The 21,224-nt window shown below is 58.9% G+C and overlaps 1 protein-coding gene across 1 annotated transcript in view; it reads left to right on the forward strand.

The window, feature by feature from the left end:
- ABLIM2 (actin binding LIM protein family member 2) overlaps positions 1 to 21,224 on the forward strand; it is a 170,008-nt gene that overhangs the window by 72,958 nt on the left and 75,826 nt on the right. The window contains 3 exon segments of the mRNA XM_086407439.1: positions 1,699 to 1,792; positions 12,441 to 12,528; positions 17,001 to 17,059. Of these exon segments, the coding sequence (XP_086263565.1) occupies positions 1,699 to 1,792; positions 12,441 to 12,528; positions 17,001 to 17,059 (241 nt within the window).

The raw sequence follows: 21,224 nt of genomic DNA on the forward strand, positions 1-21,224 counted from the left end.
CGCCGTCCCTGGGTGTCGCCCTCCCTGTGGGACCTGCCGCCCTCGCTGGTGCCCGGATCCCCGACGAGCACAAAGTGGAGGTCACCCGAGGCTGCTGGCCACAGAGCCAGGGAGGGCTGACAGGCTCAGGGGTCATGGGTGCAGCTGTCCTCTGCTGTAGTGCTGATGTGTGGTCCCTGACGGGTGCTCAGGATACAGGGGTGGCTGGTTTGGGGTGCGTGGGGAGGGAGCTTGTACAGATCAGGGTCCGAGCCCCTGCTAGTTGGCCAGGAGGGGGCTGCATTAGAATCCCCAGAGACCCCAGGGACGGCAAGCCTCCCGGCAGCACAGGGGAAGGAAGGGTCGTGGAGTGAGCTCACGGAGCAGCTTCTCTGAGGGCAGAGCGGCTGTCTCCTGCCAGTCAGGGGCGTTTGGGACAACTTCTATCAATGGCTGTGCTGGTTCTTGATGCTCTGGGGAAACAGAACCATCACAGGAATTGATTGGGATAAAAAAAAAATTCCTGCAATAAAAGTGCAGAGAACGAAGCGCACACACGTGTACATGCGTGCACTGTCCGTGAGGTGCGTGTGCGCCGGGGATCCGGTCACTGCATGCACACGCGTCAGTTTCCTGGCGGACCTTGTCCGCTGATTCTTTAAGGTGTGTGAGCTTTGGGGAACCCTGGGGAAGGCTCTCCGGGTTCCTCTGTATCGCTTCTTACAAACGCATTTGGACCTACAGTTATCTCAAAGTCAAGCGTTGCCAGGGAAACCAATATGAGTCTCTGTCCAGGCTGGGTCAGGCTGGGTGAGTTTCTGCTTCCTGTTTCAGAGTAAGGAGAAGGAGTGAGTGACATGCAAAGGCGGCCTTGGGGACCGAGCACTTAAAATAAAATGCTTCCCAGTCCCCAGAGTGCAGCAGCTCACCCACACAGCGTGCGTGTTATTTAGCAGCCTCCGGAACTCAGGAGGAGGGGCCTTGGGGTTGCCATGGAGACGTTTTCTTTGAACCTCCTGTGTTTGCTGCATGTACAGCCTTTTTGAGGGGCTGTGATCGGGGCCCTGAGGTCAGGACATTCGAAGGTGGACCCTAGGGGCTCAATTGACATATTCCATCGCCTGTGCAAGGAAGGAGTGCTTTCTCAGTGGGACTGCGAGAAGCACCAGGACCCCACTCCATGCCTGTCTACTCCTGCCAGCGTCCGTGGGACCCAGACAAGGTCCCGAGCTTCGAGGAAAAGAGGGTGCCATCAGCTCCTTCTGCTGACAGCTTGAGAAACCTTCCCTTCTGTTGGCAGCTGAGCAGAAATCCAGACCAAACTGATGACATGGCAACACACCAGCAGTGCTGGGGGAGATGGGCCAGAGTACCAGATGCCTCCATCACCACCCACTGTGCAAGCCACCTCCACACCCGACTCCTGATGGACCGGGCCCGGGCCAAGGGCGCCGTCCTGGTTGGCAATGATGGTGACAGTGACAATGGCCTCAGCCAGCAGCTGGCAGGTGCCCGCCGAGTGCCAGGCGCTGGTCATCCCTTGTCATACACAGACCATGCTCTTACGACCCCTACTTCACAGACAGGAAGCTGAGGCCCAGGCAGGTTAGGTGACCACTGGGACTGGGGATCTGAGTGCCCCTCTCCTTAGTGAGGACTGTCGGGCCTTGGGGGTCCTCAGGGTGCCCCCGCCCGTCCTGACTGCCGGCTCTATTGCAGGGATGGGCTGCCCTACTGCGAGGCCGACTATCATACCAAGTTTGGGATCCGCTGTGACGGCTGTGAGAAGTACATCACGGGACACGTGCTGGAGGTGAGGAGGCCAGCTTGGAGGCGGGGCTCGGGACCCGACCCCGCAGGTTCCGCTGCTCTAAGTCCTGCTCTGGGCCCTGGCACCTGCCTGCCCCGCTGGGACTTAACCAAGAGGATCCGAAAGGATTCCTTTGTGCAGGAATCCACGCCCCTGAGCCTCTCCCTCCCTCTTCCTCCCAGCTCTGCCAGAGGACACAGTCCAGGCTCTGCTCAGTGAGTGCCGCCTCCTCCAGGAAGCCTTCCCTGCCACACTCTCAGCTGTCCGATCCTGGTTCAGCCCTTTGGGATCTAGATGGGAATCTGAGTCTTGGGGGTTTTAAAAGTGAGCCTGTACCCCATAGCTGTTCCTCCCCCACACCCCAAGCCCGTGGCAGCGCCAGTCTACTAGTGGTCTCTGTAGAGTTTCCACTTCTGGGCGTTTCCTGTAGATGGAGATGTACGCCCTGCTGTCCTCTGACGGCATCTGTCTCACAGGTGCCTCCTTCATGAGCGCGCTTCCGTATTGCACCGTGTCTCATCACAGGACTAGACCAGAAATGTGTGAGCTGATCTCTCGTGTTGGACACAGCACGGCTTTCCACCCTTTGGCTATGATAAATAACACTGAGATGAGCATCTTTTTTTATTGTCTTTCTAGTTTTCCTGAAGGTTAGTTCACGGACGTGTCGAAACCGAGCCAACAACTGTGATCGTTTTCAGGGTTCTTGAAAGTTATAAAGTGCTTTCCAAAAAGTTTATTCTGACCTCCCACCCTGGGTGTAATCTCCATGAAATCCTGCGCCAAGTGAGGATGTGAACCTTGCTGTCGTATGCCCCCCTCCCACCCCTAGAGGTGCTGAATTTTGTCATTTTTAACCAATCAGAGTTCTCCTTGAATTTCAGTTCCCTTTCATCAGCGTTGCCTGTTTAAACACTGGGGTCAGTCAATCAGAGTTCTTGCACTGCAGTTACCTTGCATCAGACTTGCCTGCTTCTGCTCTGGGGTCTTCGTGTTTTTCTGACGCAGTTGCGCAGATGGTCACATGATGAGATGGTTGCCGTCCGGTCTGCCAGACGTCTTGTGTCTTCTTGGGTGGTGAGCAGGCTGAGTGTCCGTACCCACATCCTCTGAACGTGGACGAACGCTGCATCCCTCCCCCGCACCCCACCATGACACCTTACCTGGCGCCCCTCGTCCTGGGCCTCTCTCCTCACCCAGCCCTTTGCTGCAGATCCTGCTCTGGGCAGTCAGCTCCCCTCCCACCCAACCCAGCTGCAGGACCGAGGATTCTGGAGAATTCCCCCACCAGGGCCCTACCTGCCGCAGGGCTCCAAAGACTGTTCCAGAGCTTCCGAGCTCCTTCCTCCTGGGGGCTGCTCCCCGCCCCACCCCAGCCTGCCAGCCACAACCTCCCTTGTCTGAGATTTACTGAGAGTTAACGAGAGGGAGTCCAAGGTCACTCAGGGCTATCTGCGAAGCTTCCTGGTCAAGGCTCTGTCCCTCCTCCCGCTCACACCCTCTCACCTATTCTTGGTCTGAACCCACCCTGCCTCCCTGGGGGCCCAGACCTCCCCTCTCACAAGCCGTCCTCCCCCCAACTTCCACCCTGCCTCCTCTGGGGCCTGACCCTGCAAGTCCCCCTTCCTCCCTGGGGGGCCCACCTCCCCTCTCACAAGGCATCTTCCCCCCCATCCCTGCCTCTGAGGCCTGACCCTGCCCTGCAGTCCCCCTTCCTCCCTGGGGGTCCCCACCTCCTCTCTCACAAGGCATCCCCTCAGTGGCTCCATGAACAGCTCCCATCCCCCTCTGCTGTCCCCCCCTCTACTTCACAGTCAAGTGTCTCCATGGGATGCTGACCTGCCCCTATCCAGCACCCCCACCTCCCTCCCCAGGGCATGCTCTGCTCACCTCCCCCAGGCCCGTCTCTGTGTCCGGGAGAACACGTGCTAGGCCAGCGGCCACCCCCACGGGGGGCCGAGCCCACCTGAACCCAGGCTGCCCAGCCAGGCCCCCCGTCCAGTGCCTGTTCTTGCCCGCCCCCCGGCCTCTCTCCCCGTGGAGTCGCTGGTGGGTGCTGTGCTGCTTCGGTGCCACCCGATGCCCTGAGTGGGGGCCTCTCGGGCTCTGTGGCCTGTGGGTCGCTGCTGCAGGTGTGTGGGTGGGATGCTCCTGACCCGGACCCTGTGGCTGCCCTGCCTCTCCCAGTCCTGAACCTGCCGTGTGCCTGCGGAGCGGCCCCCATCCTCAGAGCGAGCCAGCATCTCCTCGGGGGACCCTGCAGGACGTCCCCCCAGCTCGGTGGTGGCCCCCGGGGGTAGCGGGTGAGGTGAGGGGTCTCCCCTGATGGATTGGGTTCGGACGGCAGGGAGGGACCCGTCTGCCTGCTCCGTCTGCCTGTTAGCTCCCTGATTGATATTTGATGCTGGGCCCAGCACAGGCTCCGGGTTTGGGCACTGTGAGTGGGGCGTGCCCTGGTCCGCCTTGACCGTGAGGAGCAGGAGGAAGGCAGGTCTGCGGTGGAGGGTGCAAGAACCTCCCGGGAAGATTAATGCTTTGTTTTCACCCCTGCGGGTGAGCTCCGGCGCGGTGGTGGCTGAGTCCTCGGCGGGGCCCCGCGCGGCTCAGAGCATTCTCCGCGAGCCGGCTCCGCAGCCGGCTCCGCAGAAGGGGGGCGGCCGTCACCGCGGCGGCGCTGCCTGGGCTCGGCCCAGAGCCTGCCGGCTACCTGGCTGGCCAGGCGGAGGGCTCTTACTGGGGGGCGGTGGGGGGGGCGGCAGGTGGCCGGCCGGGGACAGGACCTGCAAACAGGACGAGAAGGATCCAGACTGCCGGCTGGAGGGTGAGGGTGTCCGTTCCTGCTGGCCTGTCCCCGGAGGGGTGCTGGAGAGGGGCCTTGGGAAGGCGGGGGTGGGGGTGGGGCGACTGCTTGGACTGGGCTCTGGTGCCAGGACTACATGCAGGTAGGAAGCTCCCTGGGCCGGTGGGGAGGCCGTGCTGGCAGAGGGTGGGTGGGCTTGCTGGGAGCCAGGCTGATCAGCAGGGGTGAGACCCTTGAGGCACCTGCCACCACCCCCCACCCTGCCGACTTGCCTCCCAAGAGGCTCTCTTCTCCAGAGCCCGAGTAGGAGAGCAGCTCCGGGCCCCTTCCCCGCCTGCAGAAGTCTGCCGCGTCTGCGTGCCCGGGCCCGGAGCCATCTCATGCAGGCGCCTGCCCGCCCGCAAAATGTGCCTTTGACTCCCTCAGCCGCGCTAAATACTCAGCATCCGCTACCCCGTGTTTGCCTGCATCCTGCGTGTCTGGGGTGTCTGTCCCCATGAGCCCGCTCCACACTGGGTCCACAGGGGACCCGGGAAGGGCTGACACAAGCCCCCACCCAGTCGCCGGCTGGCTGGCTGGCTGGCCCCCTGGAGCGTGGGAGCAGCCCTGTTGCAGGGCTGCCTCCCGGGGATGTAGTTGCTCTGTGGAGCAAGCTGGAAAGTGGGCTGGTGGTGCGTGGCCAGGGGACAGGGCTCTGAGAAGACCAACCAGCGTCTGGTCCGGAGGGGAGGTGCCCAGTGAGGGAGTGTCCCTGGCTCGGTGCCCCCATCACCACCTTCTCCTCTTGTTCTCACTGGTATTAGCAGGAACAGGTGGGAATTGGGGGGTGGGGGGTGCGGGGACTTCTTGCTCAGCCCCACCCTCCTTAACCTTGGTCCTACCTGCCTCCTGCAGCCTGGCTGTCTCCGTGGTAACGAGAAGCCCAAGGTCCCTCTGGAACCACTAATTAATCCCCTCGTTCCTTTATTGCTTCCTCTCTGCTTCCCTTCCTCCTACTCCTCCTTCCTCTACCCTCCACTCACCTTGCAGACCCTTCCTGAGCACTGTCCCACCCTGGCCTGGGGGCTGGGCTCCCAGGGTGACCGTGGTAGGAGTTCCTCTTCCTGGAGGCCCCCTGAGGGGTGCGGGGCTGGTCACCTGAATGTTTCTCCATTTCAAGTGGACCATCTCCATGACTCCAGAGCTGGCAGATTTGTTCTCCCCTCTCCTTTCCAGCACTTTCCTTTTCACCCTTATAAGCCGGCAGGACTTTTATCACAGAGAGAAAGCAAGCCCCGACTCTGGACAAATAAAAGCATTTCCTAAGGACAGAGTTGAAGTCAACTTTTCTCTCTCTTTTTAAAATTTAATGAAAGTGAAGTCAACTTCTCCAGGCCCTAGCTTCTCTCTCTCTCTCTTTTTAAAGTTTAAAGAATGTGTTTATTTTAAAAACATGCTCAGAAGGAACACTTGTCATAAAATAAACCAAAAAGCATCCGTAATGAATGTCATCACCCAGAAAAAAAACTACTGTTAGCATTTAAATGTCATCCTTGCTCATTGTGTCCACACACACCCACAGAGACACACATACACACACTCAGATACACACAGACACACACACACAGACATACACATAGACACACACAGACACACACACTCAGATACACACATAGGCACACAGACAGATACACAAACAGATATACATATAGACACACGAAGACACAGATATACGCACGCACACACAGATCACATAGACACAGACATACACACTCATAATACTCACACAGAGATATACACCAGCACGCAGACACACACAGATAGATGCGCAAACAGATACACGTGGACACCGCAGACACACACATGGAGACCCCGTGCAGGCACACGCTGACTTGCCTGCAGCCTGACGCCGCGTCCCCGCTCAGCACCAGCAAGGAGCAGCGTCTCCACTCCTTGTCTTCAGCCATCAACGTCACCATGTTCCCAGGCATCTGGGTTGGGGAAGCCTTGCAAGGACCTTGGGCCAATGTCCTCACTGCAGGACTTCTCAGAGCCTTGATAGCTGAGGTGTCTGGAGGTGGAGTGTGTTATCTCTCTGCTCCCACACTCTGACCAGAATCCCCCTGTCGCCTAGGACCCTGTTATGCACGAAGGGTGGATGCTGTTTCCCCATTCCGAATGTCTTTATGAGATACCCCCTCTGTGTGCGGCTCTGCTCTAGGGCCTGGGGACAGCAGAGGACGAGGTGACGCGGCTCTGTCCTGGAGCAGTCTCCCCAGATCGAGTGGGGGTGAAAGAGGGGCAGGGCCAGGGGGCCACGCCAGCCTCGACATGCTTCCCTGAGCCCCTGAGCCCAGCACGAGCCTGTCCGAGGCCAGTAGCATCAGCCGTGGGTCCAGGCTGAGTCAGGGGCTCTGGGGAGGGTCTTTGCTGACATGGCACACAGCCAGGCTCTTCTTTTTGGGGTGAAATCTCCTTGGGCGGGTCTGGGGTGGCAGAGCCCTCTGTGTGGGCTCCTTCACCCTGCCCCCACCCACCCCCGCCACATGCTTCTTGCTAAAGGTTTTTGATGAGCTTCTCGGTAAATGTCATTTGATCTGCGTGCTCTGATTAGATCTTTTAAGATCTGGATCCGGTTCTGGTCATTCGCAAAGGAGACTAAATTAGCTTCAAATCTGGGGATGTGCCAGGAGCAGCCACAGGGAGCTGGCCAACCTGGGCTGGGGGGGAACGTGTTCCCTACAGGGCTGGCCCTGCGGGGCGGGGCACCCAGGGGAGGCCTCAGAAAGTAGGCGGAGGCCAGGCCGGCTCTCCTGAGATGGAAGAGGCCGTGGAGGTATCTGGGAGGAGCAGGAGGTGCCTGCCTCTGATGGGCTGCGGGAGGCCCAGCCTCTGTGCTCCCCACATGGAGGAGGGAGCTGGGAGGGCTGGCCTGCTCCTCTCGGCAGGTAGGGGAGGGGGCTGGGGACCCAGAGGCTCTGCCATTTCTCCGTGGTACCAGCCTAGCCCAATGCGCTTGGAGCGCTTGGAGCCCTCCCCTCTGCCTGGGGGTCGAGGAGGAGCAGAGCCCGCTCAGTGCCCCAGGAGGCTGCGCTCCTAATGAGCCTTGTTCTGCCTGATTAAAGACGACAGCCACTTGTCGGAAGGCACGCAGCATCATTGTGAAGGCACACGCTACAGAGTCTCATGGGCTTTTGATCCCCTTGGTAATCTGGGCCACCCTGAGTCCCACCTGGGTTTAAGGGGCTTGTGCTGCCTGCCGGGGGTGGGGGCTGGGGGGTCGGCGGCACAGTGACCCCCAGGGGCTGACAGCTGAGGCCTTTCTTGGACAGTATTGGGAGGGGGGCGATGGAGCAGGGGGGTGCAGCCATGTTCCGATGACGGCGAATGCCCCGGCTAGCGTGGCCACACCAAGACAGTACTGAGCAGCCACGGGGACTGATGGAAAGCGTGAAGACGTGACTGTGTTTGACCTTATGAGCCTGTCTTAGTCAGCCTGGGCTGCTATGCTATGAACGCTAGGCTCAAACAATAGACACTCATTTCTCACATTTCTGGAGGCTGGAATTCCGAGTTCCAGGTACCTGCCCTTTGGGTTCCTGGCTTGGAGATGGTCGCCTTCTCCCTGTGTTCCCCCATAGCAGAAAATGCTGATGCCTCATCTTATAAAGACACTGCTGCTGCTGCTACTGCTGCTAAGTCTCTTCAGTCGTGTCCGACTCTGTGCGACCCCAGAGACGGCAGCCCACCAGGCTCCCCCGTCCCTGGGATTCTCCAGGCAAGAACACGAGTGGGTTCCCATTTCCTTCTCCAATGCATGAAAGTGAAAACTGAGAGGGAAGTCGCTCCGTCATGTCTGACTTTTAGCGACCCCATGGACTGCAGCCCACCAGGCTCCTCCATCCAAGGGATTTTCCAGGCAAGAGTACTGGAGTGGGGTGCCATTGCCTTCTCCATAAAGACACTAATGTCCTTATAAAACACCACAGGGGCCCCAAGTGTGGAGACTTGGCTTCTTTTTATGGGTAGATCTATGAACAGTCCTCCGTCGTGTTTATCACACTCGCCCGTTGACGCCCCTGTGGGCTGGTTCTACCTTCTGGCTCTTGGCGGTGATGCTTCTGTGCAGATTTATGTGCAGGTTTTTGGGTGGCCGTGTGCTTTTATTTCTCTTGTTCTCTTCATTTTTCCTAGGTACGGAGGAGTGGAATCGCTGGATTATAGGGTAGTTTTATGTTTACCTTTTGGAGTCACTGCCACCATTTTCCCAGCAGCTGCACCATCTTGTATTCCCACCACCAATGTGCAAGGACTCCAATTTCTCCACATCCTCACCAGCACTGGTTATTTTCCATTTTGTTTTATTTAAATTAGACCTGGTGACCCCAGTGGTAAAGAATCTGCCTGCAATGTGGGAGACTTGGTCGATCCCTGGGTCAGGAAGATCGCCTGGACAAGGGAACGGCTACCCACTCCAGTATTCTTGCCTGGAGAATCCCACGGACAGAGGAGCCTGGCAGGCTACCGTCCGTGGGGTCTCAAAGAGTCGGACACACCTGAGTAACTCACATGTTCCCTTTCACCGGTGGGTGTGAGGCAGGATCTTGTTGGCATTTGGATTTGCCTTTCATTAATGACAGTGGTGATGAGCATCTTTGACTCGCTTCTTGGCTGTTGCTGTATCTTCTTTGGAAAAAAATGTCATTTCACGTCGTTTACACGTCTTTTAACTGAGCCCTTATTTTTTTGTTGTCGAGCCGTAAGGATTCTTCATATATTCTGGATCCTCAGCCCCTATCAGATCTATGATTTGCAGATATCTTCTCCCATCTGCAGTTTATCTCTGCACTTTCTTCATAACGTCCTTTGACACACACACGTTTCTAACCTTTACCAGGTCCAATTTGCCTCCCGTATTGTTGCCTCTTGTGCTCTGCACGTCCTACCCGGGAGTCCATTGCCAAGTCTGGGGTCAGCAAAATGTACCCCTGAGGTTTTCTTCTGTGGTTTTATACTTTTGTGGGAAAACTCTTGATTGGCATGTAACACACAGCAGAATCCATGAATCTCACCTACTGGGCACACCCAGGCCACCAGCACCCCGACCAGGAGGACACACGCCCAGCATCCCAGACGCCGCCTGGGGCCCCAGCCACCACCCTGATTCTACGTATGGCATCTGCTCTGCAGTGTGGTGTCCGAGGCCTTGGGTCTGTCTGAGGCCTCCGTGTTGATTGCTCAGGGAGCGGGGTTGTTGAGGGGAGGTGCGTGTGAGCATGGGGTGCACGCCGCAGAGTCAGGGACCGCCCAGCTCAGGGCAGGGGTCACAGGACCAGACTCCTGGCTCTGCCCCTCCTGCTGTGTGACCTTGTTCAGCTTCCTCTACCTCTCTGCGCCCTGATGAAAACGAGGCTAGTCACCTACGTCCTAGGCTGTCCCAGGGATGAAGACCCGTTAGCGTGTGAAGGGGCATCCCCTTGCTCCTTGCTGAAACAAACAGCATCCTGGTTGCTGCTGTTTTTGGAGCCGGGGGTGAGGTCGTCTGCCAGGGGCTGGGCTGGGTGGTGCTTTCCAAATCAGTTCAGTTCAGCTCAGTCGTGTCCGACTCTTTGCAACCCCATGGATGGCAGCACGCCAGGCCTGCTTGTCCATCACCAACTCCCAGAGTTTACTCAAACTCAAGTCCATCGAGTCGGTGATGCCATCCAACCATCTCATCCTCTGTCGTCCCCTTCTCCTCCCGCCTTCCATCTTGCCCAGCATCAGGATCTTTTCCGGTGAGTCAGCTCTTCGCATCAGGTGGCCAGAGTATCAGAGTTTCAGTCTCAGCTTTCCGAATGGAGGGAATTGGGTAGACGCGGGGCCAGCTCCACATGGTGGCCACGGGGCTGTCTCTCCACTCAGCCTTAATTCTCCTTGGTCTGGCTGGGGTTTCAAGCCTGTCGTCTTCGAAACTGTCCCCGCGGCTTTCTCTTTCCACCTGCCTCGGTGTGGGCGTGCCTTGCGGATACGCCATATAGGCCCCCAAGTGGCTGTTGCAGAATTTCTGCTGTCTGACGTCATGTGGGTGGGTTGTCCCCTCTGCCCGCCGCCGAGAGTGAAGGGGGTGCCTGCCTGGGGAAGGCGTGAGGACAGGTCAGAGGTCACGGTGTTTAGAGCGTGTGAGTCCTCAGTTGACAGCGGAGACCTGGTAACAGGTGGTTTCCACTTAAAGCCAGGGCTGTTCCCACCCCTCCACTTTCACCTCGGGGTAGGAGCTGCTCTGAGCACGTGGCGTTTTCACCGAAATGGCAGCTTCACCCTCGTTCCGTTGGGCCCAGTGCTGCCTCGTGACCTGCTCCCCAGATGGATCCCTGCGACCAGGGGTTCCTGCAGTGGCCCCATGCCAGTCCTGCCCTCGGAGGCTCACTGTCTGGTGGGGAAGAGTTTCCGAATGAATTGTCAAAGCCTGTGACCATGGGGCTGTGGGGGACCCCGAGCAAGGGAGCAATCAGGGGCGGCTTCCAAGAGGAGGTGGCATTGGAGAGGCATTTGGGAACGTTCTGAGTGGCCCCAGGGGGGAAACAGCCCTTGGCCTGGAGACGATGGGCCGCATGGACTGGCATCTCTGGCCCCAGGCAGGAGAGGAGTCTGTTTTGGATATTTCTTCCCTGATACTCAGGCTTGTCTTGTGGCTCAGCTGGTAAAGAATCCGCCTGCAATGCAGGAGACCTGGGTTCAGTTGCTGGTTTGGGAAGATCCCTGGGAGAAGGGAATGGCCACCCACTCCAGTGTTCTGGCCTGAAGAGTTGGATACGACTGAGCAGCTTTCACTTTCAACTTTTCCCCCGAAACTCAAGGATTACCTGGTTGACACCAAAGTTACCAGTGAGGAAGGGGCAGGAAAGTGAGATGCTTGTAATGACCTTTCACCTTGACACTTAACTGGTGCAGGAGCGAGTGTTCCTGACTCATCATGGAGAGGTGATTAACCTTCACATCTCAGCAGACAGTGAGCGGGGGTCGTGTCCACATTTAGCAGCGGGCTGCCCCACCTGCGGGTTGGGAAATAGTCACTGTGCCATCATGCTGAAGACAGTATTTTGGGGTGATTTTTTTGGAACCGTGTAGAAATAATCCCAGGTGTGGCTCAGCTAGTAAAGAATCTGCCTGCAATGCGAGAGACCTGGGTTCGATCCCTGGGTTGGGAAGATCCCCTGGAGAAGGGAAAGGCTACCCACTCCAGTATTCTGGCCTGGAGAATTCCATGGACTGTATAGTCCACGGGGTCGCAGAGAGTCGGACGTGACTGAGCAACTTTCACTTTCATGTAGAAATAAGTCAAACTTGCCAGTGTCCTTTGTTTTGATAATTTTGCTATTTTAATGAAGTTGGATGAATTTTGAGAACAATAAAAACAGTAAAACACTCATGGAGAAAAGTGAGCAATACAGAGATACGAAAATGACCCGTCGTTTTCACCCCGCCTGTCCTGTCCCTCCCCCTGGGGAAGTAACGTTAGTTTGGTGTCCCCTCTGCTCCGAGATACAGAGGTTTGGGGACCTGGCCCCTCTCTGCCTCCTGGCGGTGGTGGAGACAGGAGAAGTGGCTGCTTCTGGAGGCGGGTCTCTGCTCCCAGGCCTGGCCCCCAGTGGACAGGGGCACGTCCACACACACACACCCTGGGCAGCCTGGAGCGTCACGGCCCCGACCCATCCCCACGGCTGTGGACTCTCCCCGCACGGCCGGTCACCTGAGCACCTGCGTCGGTGGTGGAGGGGGCGGTGGCTGTGGCTCAGCTGCTGCTGCTGCTCCGAGCCCCCGTCCCCGGCAGACACCCCGCTCCCTGTGCTTCTTCCCCGGCAGACACCCCGCTCTCTGTGCTTCTTCCAGGCGGGGGAGAAGCACTACCACCCTCTGTGCGCGCTGTGTGTCCGGTGCGGCCGGATGTTCGCAGAAGGCGAGGAGATGTACCTGCAAGGTAAGAAGAGGAGCGTGCCGCCCGGGGCCCGGGGCGCCAGACAGGCACTCGGGGACCGCGCCCTGTCCCGGGGCGCAGGCGGCTCAGTGAGCTTTCCTGCTGTTAGGGAGCCCCGCCTCCCAGTGGGGCCGAGGGTCGGGGCCGGCGGGCTCTCCCCACAGGGACCCTATTCAAGAGCAGGACCCAGGACTGGTGGACGTGTGGGTCCCAGTAGCGTGTGGTCTGTGGTTGCTTCAAGCCCGTCCTGAAAGGCCCTTAGCCCAGGGTGGGGTGGGCAGGCAAGTCTCAGGGTTTCCCACCACCCCTACCCCTAACCCCTGCAGGCTGATGAGGGGGTGTGGAGGCCACCGGCTGCTCCTGAGGCTTCTTTCCCGGCCAGGGGTGTCGCCAAAGCGCCGGTAAAGAAAGCTTTAGAGGAAGGCATGGCCAACCTTCTCACCCATTCCGTGGGAAATCCCGGACCCATTCACCATTCAAATCACAGTGACCGTAGAATAAAGGCGTCCTGTGGCCCCAGACCTGGAGGAACAGCAGGTCACGGCCAGTCGTCCCCGCCCTCCTTCTGCAGGGGGCCTTCTTCGTAGCTCATTGCTGCTTGTTTAAAAAAAAAAATTGCATCAACACTGAGACCGGGCACCCAGCTCCCAGCCGTTTCTTTACGCGTTTATTGCCTGGGGTGCGGGCAGGTCTCCTTTGAGCTGCACTTAGTTTTATCATTTTGACGAACCTCTCCCCCCGCCACCCCCCCACCTGTGGCTTATTCATTCCTAACCTTGATAAAGAAAGGTTGTTCACATACTTGTCAAAACCTTGGAAGGAAGACGTTATTCAGTTCATGGCAGTCGGGGAGAGGGATCAGGCCGAATTCTACAAGGATGGTGCGGGGGATTTATAGCCAAGGTGCTGGGAGTCGGGGAAATGGGTGGATGGAAAATTATCAAGAGGAGAGCCGGAGGGGGACCCCTTGCTGAAGGCAGGCCTGGGGCCTAGACAGAGGCGGAGGCCGAGGAGCTTGGGCATATATCAAGGGTTGGGGAGTCCCCGCGCGCCCCCCCCGTCCCCCCGCTAAGGCAGCTCAGCAGGATTCTCGCTGGGCCTGGGTTCGCAGGCTGAAGGCCTTCCCCAAGGGCGCCAGCAGGATGGTTGGATGCTGAGACCCTTCCCCTGCCCCCCGACTTGGTCTCAGTGTCTTTTCTGTCTCGTGACCCCAGAGGCAAGCCGAGCGGGCTGCACAGTGTCCCCCAGATGGGCCGTGGGATGAGCTCACCCGGGGACCGCGTGTCACACAGGCCTGCTTTTCTGAGACAAGCTCGGGGGCTGACGTCAGCCGGGACGGCCTGGTCCCCGGTGTCCCCTCTTGTTCTTTAGTCTTGAGAGCTTATCAAAGGGGTCCTTTGGGCCCCTCCCAGCTGTGCCGGGATGTCTTGGGTGGGGAGGAAGCCCCCTGCAGCCCGAGGCGCCCACCCCCCACCGCGACAGCGCTTTCGGGACATGCTGACACCAAGCACGGGAGCCTGGGACACGAGCTCGCCATCAAGGGGACCCAGTCTCAGGACAAAGACGCTCTTCATGGCTCTGGGCTGAGGCCGGCTCCCAGTTTCTAAAGCTGGACCCGCCCTGACCTCCTGTGGAGTGTCAAAGCCTGTCTTCCTGCCTCCCTTCCCCAGTCTGTGCCCTGAGGGTGCAGACCTGGCTGGTGGTTTTCACACCCTGCACAGACACTGTGAGACCCTCTGCCTGCCTGGTCCACCTGCGTGCTGGGGCTCCAGGAGGGTGTGTCTGATGGATGAATCCCGAGCAGTAAAAGCTCAGAGGAGCAGGGTTGTGAGCCCTCTGGCCTCCGAGGGAGATGAGGCAGCCCCCTCACCAAACTCCTGCCAAATATCAGCCCCGCCTCCCAGCCCTGGATGCAGCTGCCTGTCTGCAGACTCGGTACATGCCCGGGAAGAAGGTTGGCACTCACTAATTACCAGCGTGGTTGTTATGTTAGACACTTGGTTGTGCCCAACTCTCTTGGGGCCCCATGGACTGTAGCCCGCCGGGCTCCTCTGTCCGTGGGACTCTCCAGGCAAGAATACCGGAGTGGGATGCCATTCCCTCCTCCCAGGGGATCTTCCTGGACCAGGGATTGAATTTGAGTCTTCTTGGCAGGTGGATTCTTTACTACTGAGCCACGAGGGAACCTGAATAATCAGGGGTACCCAGATTAAAATAACAATTAGATGCTATTTTCCCCCATTGGATCAACAAAGGTTAAAAGGACAGACACATCCCGCTATTTGGAGAATTGGAGTAGACGGGCCTCTTACCTGGCTGATGGAGCGAAAATTGTGAACTTGCCAAAATGCCTCAAAAGCCTTAAAAATGCCCACACTCTCTGAGCCAGGAGGACCCACTTTTAGGAAGCCTTCAAGTCAGTAAGAGAGATGAAGTGGAATTTGTGTTTCATGGAATTCCCATGACTTTATTTAGAAATAAAACGTTGGAAGTAACAGTCAGGGAGCAGATAAAGAGATTCCTATTGATCCTTACCATGGAATATTATGCAGCCCTTAAAAGTTACACCTTTGATATTTAATTATGTGGAGGAACACTAAGACATTTTAAAGCAAAACTCACAGAATACAAAACTACGTGCAAATGCTGTATTTAACGCGCACGTGTACACAGGATGACAGCAAGCAGGAGACTGCAGATGACTCTCATTTTCTTGCTGATTCCTTTAAGGTCTTGCTTAGATTTTAACAAAGAGTACCTATTACCGGGACTTCCCTGGTGGGTCCAGTGGCTAAGACTCCTCACTACCAGTGCAGGGGGCCCAGGTTCGATCTCTGCTCAGGGAACTAGATCCCACGTGCTGTACCTAAGGATCCTGCATGCTGTAACTAAGACTTGAGACAGCCAAATCAGTACATTTTTTTTTAAAAGAACATCCATTACCTTTGCGATCATAAACAATATATTTTTTTAATAAAAGCTCACACACACCAATCAATTCCCGGTCTCTCTGGGAGCTCCAGGTTGGTGTAGGTGCTTTTCCAGGGAGGGGCAGAAATGAGCTCCCTTCTCAAGTGTTAACTCACATGGCCTAGAGGCTTTGCAGGCAGAAACGGGCTGCAGCTCCTCCTGCCACAGGTTTAAGCCCCTACGACCAGTCAGGCCCCCTACTCTGTCTACTCTGTGTGGACCTGAGAGTGGTATGGACACAGCTCCCATCTCCAAGGGGATGTGGGCTGGCCTGGTACCAGAGGGCGGAAACCTTCCCCCGGCAGAGGCTGTGTGAGTGGGGTGTGGGGTGCGGGGGGCGCAGGGGGGTCAGGCTGAGGTTCAGCGAGGCGGGAAGCAGCGTCTCCGGACCCTGAAGTCCTTACCCTTGTTTCATTGTATTAAGTTCTCCCAGTGGCCTGCTGAGGTAGGATTATTGTTGGCCCCGAGTGAAGGTGGGAAATGCCTGAAGTCTGGGGAGGTCAAGTTTGAATTAGAGAAGAGCAGGACCCTTGGGTGGGGAGCGGGGAGGGTGCTTGTGGTAAAGAACTCACCTGCCAGTGAAGGAGACATAAGAGATACAGCTTCGATCCCCTGGAGGAGGGCATGGCAACCCACTCCAGTGTTCTTGCCTGGAGAATCCCATGGACAGAGGAGCCTGGCGGGCTGTGCTCCATAGAGGCAGACACGAGTGAAGCAACTTAGCACACACGCAAAGCCCTCAGGACCCTGGGGGACCTGTGACCTTGATGGTGGGACCATAGATGGGGAAGGCTGGGTGGGGCTGGCATGACCGAGACAGCTCAGACACCCTGGGAAGCAGTGAGGGGCTGGGGCCCCAGCCCACAGTCCCACTCCCAGCCCACACCTCAGGTTCCCACCTGAGGGTCCTCCTTCCTGCCTTCCAGCTGAGAGCCCCGCCCCAAAGCCCTCATCTCCCATTCAGGTCGCGCCCAGCTCCACACTCCACTGTGCCCATGGCTGGGCTTGGCCACTGCCCACTTCACGGAGAGGAGCAGCCCTCTTTATCTGCTGCCTGAGTTATCTAGCTCTGAATAGAAGCCACCCCCAGAGCGCTCCTCGAAAGCCTTCTCTGGGTGCTGGGGATCCGAGGGGTCCCGTGGGAGCACTGGCTCATGGTGATGCTCTACCTGTTTATTCCATGTTGCCAGTGGGACTGTGAGCCCCAGAGCCCGAGAGCCGCAGACCCAGGAACAACCCGTGACTCGGCACAGAGGAGGGCGGTGTGGTCCCAGTGTGATCATCACAGAGGAGGCCTGTGGGGCCCCCGTGTGACTCGGCACAGGGGAGGGTGGTTGGTCCCAGTGTGACTCGGCACAGAGGAGGTTGATGGGGTCTCAGTGTGACTCGGCAGAGAAGAGTGTGGTGGGATCCTAGTGTGGACACTGACCCCTTCCTCCTGACCCCCACACAGCCCTACCTCTGGGAATCCATCCTAACTCTTCCTCTTGGCCATCTGTCCGCAGGCTCCTCCATTTGGCACCCAGCGTGTCGACAAGCAGCCAGAACTGAAGACAAAAACAAGGTTGGTGGAATTCAGTCTCCGATGCCTTCTCCCCAGCTTCTGAGCTACATCATACAGTTGAGGGGGTGCTGGCTTGTCTGCAGGCTCAGTGGTTAGTCCTAATGGGCCGTGGGGTGGGTGGCCCGAGGCCCTCGAGTGTCCAGGTAGAACGAGCAGATCGGCTGCTGGCTGGCCCGGGGGCTCCCTGCCTGGCCCTCCTTTGCTCAGTGGACGCCAATGGCTGCGAAAGTTCAGGGACCACTGAAAAGTTAGCACATCTCCTAAGAGTCCCCAAGAACGTCCATGCTTCTGACGCCAACAGCTGCTTCGTAGGGTCTCCCCATCTGCCCTCAGGTTCAAAAACAAGTTAGAAGGACTCAGTGGAAAGTGTCGCAGCCCAGTTGAGGTTTGTCCCGGGGAGAGTGGAGTGGACTCAGCCCAGCGTGAGGCAGGGTCCTGGGGGGAGGTCTGGACCCAGGCTGCCACCGTCCTGACCTGGTGGAGTCCGGATTCCACACCTCCCAGCGTCAGCACACATGAGGTGTTACCAACCAGGGAAGCCCCACGGCCGGAGATCTTACTGGGGCTCCGTTAGTCGATTGACTGGCCTATTGACTGATTGCCATGTGGTTGCTTTCACTCTCCCGGTGACATCACCCAGGACTGCCAGCATCTCAGGACTGGTCTTTCTGGTGTGGCCCGCCCCACCCTGAGACCTTGGGGGTGTGGTGAGCGCCCTCCCCCCGAACAGAGAACTCCGATCAGGTGTGACACTGATCACCTTCCAGAAGCAGGGCAGGACCCGTGTCTAGGCCAGGCCAGCCCTCCCCTCTGGGCCAGGTGAGACTCCTCATCCCGCAGAGGCCCTGCTGGGGCGCCCGGCCAGAGGTGCCACGTGAGGGAGGAGGCCAGCCTGCCCCGGGGCCCTCCTGGGCTGGTGTCCCCAGGAGAGACAGAAATCAGCACCCTGACAAGCAAGTGATGCAATGGGCTGGCGGGGCCGGAGAGCAGGGGAAGGACTTCCTGGGGATGGTGATGGGGGGACATAGAGGGGGTCCTCCAGTGGAATCGAGTGGGAGCGGAACCCTGAAGAGGGGTTGGGGGTCCCAGGCAGGGCTGGGGGCTCAGGCAGAGGCCCCGGGGCAGGACAGGCAAGCTCCCTTTGGCTGGGGCCGTCAGCAGGGCAGGGGTCCTCCGCCTGCACCTTTAGAAACACGGCCCTCCCGCCTGGGCCGCCCTCTCATGCCTGGCACCCTGCCTCCCAGCAAACTCATCCTGTGGGCTTTCAGATCCGCCTAGAAGGTCATCCCCTGAAACCTCACAGACGCCTCCGCTCACATCCTCTTCCCCCAGAGCCTCCTCGCCGGGCTCCAGTCTCCTCCATCCTGAACCCCCTGGCCCCGAGCCAAGCCCTGGCAGATGACAGAGAAGTGTTTGCGGGATGAAGGGAGGAAGTGAATCTGGGTGAACTGCAGCTCAGGGCATCCACCACCCCAGGCCCCTCGAGGGGAGGTGTGGCAGCCAGCTTTGCTCTGTCAGGGACCACCCCCACCCCTGCACCACCTCCGCTGGGATCCACACCCTGCAGACCCCAGAAGCGAGTGCACCTGCCCTCCCCTCAGGGGGACGAGTCGTGTGTGACCCAGAGAACTCCTGGCCTCGTCCCAGCGGCCCCTGGTCTCCCACAGCCGCCCCCAGGCAGGGCGCCCAGGCCTCGCCAAGATTTTGAAAGTTGTCACACTTGCTACGGATGAGCCACTGGGCAGATGGGCCCTTGAAGACCCTGGTGACTCAAGTGCCCCATAGGGCAGCGGGTCTGCATCCGGACTTGGAAACGACAGCTGGGGGACTGTTCTAGGGAGGTGGCTTCTCAGTGGCCCCCTGAGGGTCTCCAGCACCTGCGTGCATCAGAAGGGGACCACTGCCCTGAGGAACTCGGGCCCTGAATGATAGGAGCAGAGCTCTGCTGTTGGGGGCACTCTGCTATTTGCTGGAGATGCTGGTTCTGCTCATTGAGTCCTTTAGTGACACTTCCACTGTGGGAGGGAGGGGGTCCAGGGCTGCAGAGCCCCCCACCCTCAGCCGTGGGGAGTGGATGGGGCCCGAGTGGAAACCATCCCCAGACCCAGCAGAGGCTGTGGTGCTCAGGGCTGGGAATTTGCAGCGGAGGGGCTGGTTCGGAGATCACCCTCATGAACATTGTCCTAGGAGATGGGATGGGCTGCCGGCTGGTGGAGGGGACCCTCGTCCTCGTGTGGGCTCCTCAGGGAGGGTGGGACCCAGCAGTTCAACAGACGCTTGCCAAGCCCGTTCTGAAAGAAGTCAGCAGAGGGAAAGTCTCCCTTTTCCTCTAGCAGTTGATCTCAGTGGGTTTGGAAGCCTCTGCTTTTCATGTCTCCACTCCTTCATGAGTCATTCATTCAGCACAGCTTCAGCGAGGGTTTGTTTGGGCCAAGCCTGGTTCTTAGTCTGGGGCACCAAGGTGACTGTCACAAGTCCTGGCCCGAAGCTGCTGCTGTTCGGAGGAGCAGGTGGACTTACCTGCAGGTCGCGTCGAGGGCCATGGGGACCATCCCACTGTGCCTGGCGTGGCGTGAGGGCCTGGGGAAAGGTGGCCTTGGGCCAGGGCAGGAGGGCTCCATGGAGGAGGACCAAGTGCCCAGGGTCCTCCGTGCCCTGCGCCTCCCCTAACCAAGTCAGGGTGACTAGCGCCAGCCCTGGATGCTGGACCGACTGTTGAGCTGGCCTCAGGGCCTGCAGGGAACACAGCGGGCCTGGAGGCGGCAGGCACGTCTGCTCTCAGCCTGGAGCCCCCGCCCTGGATGACTATGGGCCACTGGCCCAGCAGGAAGGAGGCCCTCTGGGTGCTGGAGGCTGGCAGGATAGGGCAGAAAGAAGGACCATTGTCTTGGGGGCTGGTCATGGCCCCAGAGTTGGCTTCCGGGGCTCGTCTCCACAGATGCTTCCGGAACATTGAGGGCAGAAGCCGGCAGCCTGGGGACAGCTGTCCCTCGTATCCGGTGACAGGATCCAGGCCCTGGTCATGCCCTGCGTGTCCCTTGATTCACCCTCCCCACCCCTGCCCCTCAGAGCCTCTTCTGTCTCGCCTGAGAAATGAGACTAAACGCTAGGCAGGCCAGGCAACAAGTGGACAGGGCAGTGGGTGGATGGGGCAGTCGGTGCGCAGGGCAGTCAGTGGGCAGAGCAGCAGGGGAACAGGGCGGTGGGTGGGCAGGGCAGTCAGTGGGCAGAGCAGCAGGGGAACAGGGCGGTGGGTGGGCAGGGCAGTCAGTGGGCAGCAGGTGGACAGGGAGGGCGTAGATTACTTTCCTGGTCACTTGGGCCCATGGAGACAGCTCTCCCAGCCAGCTGACCGCCCCTAGCCTGTGCAGCAGGAGAGAGCCGTGTTTTTCTGTAGTGTGTATTGAGTGGGAGCCAGCTAACGAGCATGAACCTGCCGGACCTGGTCAGCTCTGAGTCAGCCTGGCAGGGTCGGCTCGGCGGCCGTCAGCCCCGGGGATACCACAGAGGTGGCGTCACTCTCTCTGAGTCCAGCCTCCGGGCAGAGGTGGCTCTGCTGTAACCTGGCAAACCAGATGAGAGCTAAGTTGCCCATCTGGAGGGGTGCTCAGCGGTCAGCTAACCAGGCATGCCAGGCCCAGTGGGTTCCAGGACCCCCCTCCAGCCCCCGAGGCCAGCTCCAGGGTCCCTGTGAGCAAGCCAGGAAAGGGAGAGCAGCCCTTCCTTACTCCTGGAAGATCCCTGACTGTGTGCCCCCTCGGGGGGAGGGCTGCCCCCCAGGACAAGGATGCTCATCTGCCGAGGGTGCCCAGGGGGTTCCCGTCAGAAGGCTGTGGTCCTAACAGCCTGTCCCCAGTGCCTCATTGGGTGTCGGATTGTACCGTCGTTCAACACACGGTCCCCAACACACGGTCCCCGAGCACCTGCTGCGCCTTCCAGGCTGGGCGCCGGGAACGCAGAGGTGAATGAGCGTCCCTGCCCTGCAGCGTCTGGGAGAGACACAAGGGCCGGCTCCAGGGTGCAGGACATTTGCCTGCGAGGCAGGGAGGGACAGGGCTGGCTGGATGGGCCTGGCGGGCGGGGTTAGGGGAGAGCCTGGCTTCCTGGAGCCAGGGCTTGGCAGGTGTGCGGAGGGGTGGGTCGCAGGGGCCAGCCCTGCTCTGGG

The sequence above is a fragment of the Bos grunniens genome, chromosome 6 (genome assembly GCF_055505025.1).
Source record: "Bos grunniens cultivar Pamir isolate PY7600 chromosome 6, Bosgru_T2T1.0, whole genome shotgun sequence".
In the NCBI taxonomy this organism is placed as follows: domain Eukaryota; kingdom Metazoa; phylum Chordata; class Mammalia; order Artiodactyla; family Bovidae; genus Bos; species Bos grunniens.